At 35.8% G+C, this 285-nt stretch overlaps 1 protein-coding gene across 1 annotated transcript in view; it reads left to right on the plus strand.

Annotated features, from left to right (window-relative positions):
• Positions 1-285, plus strand: part of LOC119582077 (carboxy-terminal kinesin 2-like) — a gene marked incomplete in the record, with an annotated part of 18854 nt that overhangs the window by 12753 nt on the left and 5816 nt on the right. Inside the window, 1 exon segment of the mRNA XM_037930324.1 lies at positions 113-260. Coding sequence (XP_037786252.1) covers positions 113-260 — 148 coding nt within the window.

Here is a 285-nt window from a genome sequence, read left to right on the forward strand (position 1 = left end):
GTAGAATTAGATATCAGATTCTTTATCCTTATGGTAATTTTATGTAGGCAAGTAATGTTTCATAGCCTTTTAGAGATATGAGAAAAGTAAAGATAATGTACTTTTCTCATAGAAATGAACAAGATGGGAGAAGTGCTGACAAGAGGAAATATGAAAGTACAATTCAGGACTTAGAATTCAATAAAGCCACACTTGAACGTCAGATCAAAACGCTCGAGTCAGAACTGTCTGCCAGACAAGATGAGCTGGCAGGACTAAAGGTACGAGATTCATATTTACTTTCCC

This window comes from Penaeus monodon, chromosome 15, assembly GCF_015228065.2.
Source record: "Penaeus monodon isolate SGIC_2016 chromosome 15, NSTDA_Pmon_1, whole genome shotgun sequence".
Lineage (NCBI taxonomy): Eukaryota > Metazoa > Arthropoda > Malacostraca > Decapoda > Penaeidae > Penaeus > Penaeus monodon.